Below are 5,000 nucleotides of genomic sequence, written 5' to 3' on the forward strand. Positions count from 1 at the left end.
CTCACGCTCACGCTCACGCTCACGCTCACGCTCACGCTCACGCTCACGCACACGCACACGCACACGCACACGCACACGCACAGACACAGACACACATACACACATGCACGCATGCACGCACGCACGCACGCACACACACGCATGCACGCATGGATGCACTCCCACACCAACGCCTACACCCATACCTACATGATGATGATGATGATGATGATGATGATGATGATGATGATGATGATGATGATGATGATGATGATGATGATGATGATGATGATGATGATGATGATGATGATGACGACAGTAATGACAATGAGAATTAAGAGAAATTAGAACAGAGAGCTTTTGTGTATTATGATTGGCCACCCCCCAAAAATAGAACATTCCCTTCTTTTGAGAGCTGGTAGATGATGTGATTTTATTAATTTACAGAGGTTGCAGTATCTCTGCTATTGTCTCATTAGCCATTACTATTCAATTTTGTGTATACCAATGTAAGAATGAGTTTGTTCATTTGATATATTGGAATACACAAAAGATTTGTTATTTGTGAAGAAATACAGAAAATTAAGTAGTGTAAGGTTGCTAACAAACCTAGTGCTGATATAAGAAATCTACAGAAATTGTTTTTAAATGGTTTATTTGTGATAAGACAGGAGAGGAGAGAAATAAGGAAGTATTGTATGCACATGAGTGTATATTTGCTGATTTGTGACAGTTTGTCTAAATGCATGACCGCACACATACAAATGTCTCTCTTCCTCTCTCTTGCTTTTGCTATCACAGTCTCTCATGCTTTTTCTTTCTTATACTCTCATTTCATTATTACTTAATCAATTTATATATTTTTATATCAAGCATATCCATCAACAGAACTTAGAAAATGACACGCATAGCTGCTCTGAATGACTGGTCCCTCGGGAGCAGTGAGGAGGAGGAGGTGGGACCAACAAGAGAGGTTCAGGAAGCAGAGGCTGCAAAGTGCTATAATGATGCTGTCAGATATTTGGCTCATGGACAGCTTGACCAAGCTCAAGAACAATTTCTTAGGGTCATCAACAATCCTTACATTGAAAAGGTATGTGATATGTATTTGATGTTTCATTTTCATTTCTCTGAGGATAGGATTATGACATAGATTATATGTGATTGCCTGATGTACATTTTGATTTATGCATTTTCAGGCTTGTTGGCCAGAGGGTATTGAGCCAGGAGGAGTCCTTCCTCAGGACTTGGCTCTCAAGTACTCCTGTCTGAAAAACCTGGGTAACCTTGCAACAAAGAAAGGAGAAAACCAACAAGCTGTAGATTACTTTTTAGAGGTAAGTTCATTTATGGTTATCATTTGGTGTACATAGGCTACCTAGTAGTTTAGTTACTGTTCATGATTTTTTTTCTATAGATTTTATTCTCAAGTTTAAACTGTTTTATTTGTCAGTATATACTGGTATGTTAAAACAAAAAATTAAGGGGAATTTAATTTATTAAAAAAAACATTAATGAGAGTTTTGAAATAAGTACTAAGATTATCGTCTCACTTCAGTTGACCAATTTAATATATCTCGTCAAGATTTGAGATATCTAGATTATAGATATTAGAAATTATTTAGTTGCCCCTCCCTTGTAACTCATGCTCACACTCTCTAGGATTTGATGAATGAGAGTTCTTTTAACATAATAACTTTGATTTTAAGTTTATTAGATACAGTAGGATTTACTTAGAAATGTTGCAGTTTCCCTAACCAAAAGCACTCTTGAGTGATCAGTTGAATGTCAGTGTTATATATTCCAAGAAATATTATTTCCAGTATGTCATCTCTTAAAATGAATGCTTGGTTATTGTAGTTATGAAGCATAATCTATATTATCAAGGTTGAACCCTCTCTTTATTGAGTAGCTTAATATTTTTTTTGTATGGGTTTATCATTACTTTTTATTTATCATTTAACCCATTGATGCTGGGAGTGCATGTATTTTAAAGTTTTATTTTATTTATTTATGTATTTATTGATTTTTTTTTTCAGGAAAAATATTTAATTTCATTACTTTTATAATTGTTATTGATATTATGATAAGGATAATGAGATGATTGTAATAAAAGTTAGTAATAGTGACAGTATTAGTAAAAATAAAATTCTCTTCCCCCAAAAAGTCAATGAATGGGGTGAAAAGGGGAGCTCAGCTAATTGACTCCCTGGTGGAACAATCAATATGTAAAACAGAAATGGTAATACATAACCATAGTGGAAGATGCATGTCCCAGGCATCAAAGGGTTAAGACTTTATTCAGGTCTTATAAATGTTGCTGAACTTTTTCAGGCTGTAAGATTAGACCATACAGAGGTAACACTTTGGCAACGTCTTGGTGCGGCAGCAATCAAAATTAAGGACTTTGAGCTGGCTTTAGTTGCTTTCCAAGAGGTAATATTGCAAAGTTTATTTTGTTTCTGAAAGTTTTGATTTCTCTTTTGTAAACATTAAGTGTATATACTTTTTTTTATCTTCTATGAATAGAAAGAAAACAATAAGTCTGTCTCTACTGTTGAGATTATAAATGTTAAACTTTTTATTGTATATGATGTGTAATGTTTTTCTAAATTCTCATATTTTCATAGAAATGGAAATGAGCCTATTAAAGGAGTTTCATAATGCTCAAAGATTGCATTGAATAAATTTTATTATTTTCAAAAAATTTATTCTTTCACAGGGTCTCAATGTCAACCAGAAACATTGGCCATGTCTTGATCAATTGCTGTCTGTTCTTTTTATCCTTCAAATGTATATGGATTGCCTTGGTCTTATTATCAATGCTCTTCAACGTGATCCTGGTTATATTAAAGCACATGCTTTCAAAGACAGAATATTTAAGCTGCAGCCTTCACTGCAAGAAGATGTAAAACACTTTTTTAATAACAGGTAAGGAGAAGATTCTTTCTTGGAATGTAAACATTTGCAAAGTTGGATTGATTATACATACTTTTATGTCTTTGAATCATTTGTGAGAATACAAAAACAATTGATCTAAACTTTTTTTCCTTCTTTCAGTTCTATCCTATTCAGATCAGTGGAATATGATAAAGAGAAAGGGGACAAATTTATAGCAACATGTGAATCACTACGTCCGCCAAACAAAACTCCTCGTCCTCCTTCTCCACTCCAACTCCAGATATTACGCAAGCCATTGCCTAAGCTGTCCTGGGAAAGTCTAGCACAGTCACTAGTTACTACATATGATGAACTAATTGAAGCAAATCCCATGGTAAATAAGATATTATCTGCTTTATTTTATTGTTATTGATTATACTTTTAAAAAGTCAATAGACTCAAAATATAGGATGTACCAAGATCACCAGTATCACTGCTATGGTTACTCCCAATCATAATTTTCTGTTGTTTATTATATGTATCTGGTGAATGTGTTATTTTCCAAAGAATTATTCCAAAGTCAAACATAACTATTTATATTGTTGAGGAATGGAACTTCTTTTTTTATTGAGTAATAATTTCATGATGAGCTATAGAAATAAATAGAAAGAGAAGTTGAAGGAAAATACTGGCTTCAATACGAATTTGTAGGGCATGCTTTTATCACTGAACAAGCTGGATAGCTTACTAGTATTTACAAATAAACAGTAGATAAAAAGAAAGTTATACTGAAAAGTAAGGTGTCTTCTTTTGTCCCAAGACAAAAGAAGGTATTTGATGAGTTGGAGGAAGATTTTAGGAATTAAATGATAATTACTCTACAATTTTTTTTCTTTATAGGAATTTGCTGCAAAAATTGACATTTATGAGGCACTTAGGCAAAAGGATGAACATGTAGAGGAAGAGGAAGAAATGGAGATAGAAAATGGAAAATTACCTGAGGTGGAAGTTGATGGTATTGAGAAGATATGTAATGGAGAGGACAATGAAAATAAAGAAAGCAGTGAAAACTCAGAAATAAAAAGGTCAGCTAATGAAGATGAGAAAAGTGAGGCAGGGAGAGAAGAAAGGATTAGCCCAGTGACCAAAGGAACCGATGGATCTCAGTCAAGTCCTCCACGTATTTCTAGTCGTCGACAAACAATTGAACTAGGAGAGAGCCAAGATTCTTTTCGAGTGAGTGAGAAGAGAAGGTCAGTTGATAGTGATACATTCTCTCGATCAGAAGATGAGCAAAAGTTAATTGAAGATGTGCAAGAAAAAGAACCAAAGATGACTGACAAAATTGGAGAAGTGAAAGAAAGTGCTGTGAAATTTGAGGTGAGCAAAGATGAAGAGCATAAAGAAGCTTGTACACCTCATGAGAAAGTGAAAGAATCCAGCATTTCTGAAGTTAAAGAAGAACTCAAAGAAAGTCCTAAAGATAAAGTAAAGAAGGTGAGTAGTGATTCAAAAGGAACAGAAGATCTTACAGGTGGCACTCAGCCTGTAAGGTCAAGAAAAGACAATGAGTTTGAAAATGAATTTGAGGGCTTTGAGGAAGGTAAACTGCAAGTTGTTAAAAAAGACACAGATTCCAATGAAAAGAAGAATACTGTGTTAGATGCCCATAATATTGGTAGTGAAAAATGTCAAGAAAGTTATAATAAAACAGACTGTGATTTGCAAAAAGAAGGAAATACAACCACTGCCATGTTCCAGGAGGCAGACCATACTAGTGAAAAGGTTTCTGAGATAGAGGAAATGAAAGATAATGTTCAAGAGAAATCTCCAGAATATGAAGAGAAGACTTGCCAAGATAGAGAAGAAAAAGGTGAAGCTCCTCAGACTGAAGTAGAAGAAGGCACAGGTGATGCACAAAAGCAGGCAAACCAAGATGGAAAAGGTATGCACATATTAGAAAATATGGAGAATCATAACAATGACAAAGATGCAAGTTCTCAAAATGATGGCATGGAACTTGATAATGCTGAAGGTATTATTGATGAAGAAGGACTTTTAGACAGAACGGCACTAGATGAAGAAGTGGAGATGGGAGAGCAAGGGGATGAGGTAGTAGATGACGGAACAATAGAAAATGT

At 34.5% G+C, this 5,000-nt stretch overlaps 1 protein-coding gene across 1 annotated transcript in view; it reads left to right on the forward strand.

Moving 5' to 3' along the window:
• The window catches only part of LOC122263488 (uncharacterized), a 19,739-nt gene that overhangs the window by 1,102 nt on the left and 13,637 nt on the right, over window positions 1–5,000 (forward strand). The window contains exons 2-7 of the mRNA XM_043031921.2: window positions 868–1,072; window positions 1,179–1,316; window positions 2,314–2,415; window positions 2,702–2,910; window positions 3,040–3,253; window positions 3,760–5,000. The exon at window positions 3,760–5,000 is cut by the window's right edge and continues 1,503 nt beyond it. Of these exons, the coding sequence (XP_042887855.2) occupies window positions 878–1,072; window positions 1,179–1,316; window positions 2,314–2,415; window positions 2,702–2,910; window positions 3,040–3,253; window positions 3,760–5,000 (2,099 nt within the window). The 5' untranslated portion in view covers window positions 868–877. The remainder of the gene's footprint in view (window positions 1–867; window positions 1,073–1,178; window positions 1,317–2,313; window positions 2,416–2,701; window positions 2,911–3,039; window positions 3,254–3,759) is intronic.

Source organism: Penaeus japonicus, unplaced genomic scaffold (assembly GCF_977035675.1).
Source record: "Penaeus japonicus unplaced genomic scaffold, GWHDUDI00000001_assembly GWHDUDI00000004, whole genome shotgun sequence".
NCBI lineage: Eukaryota > Metazoa > Arthropoda > Malacostraca > Decapoda > Penaeidae > Penaeus > Penaeus japonicus.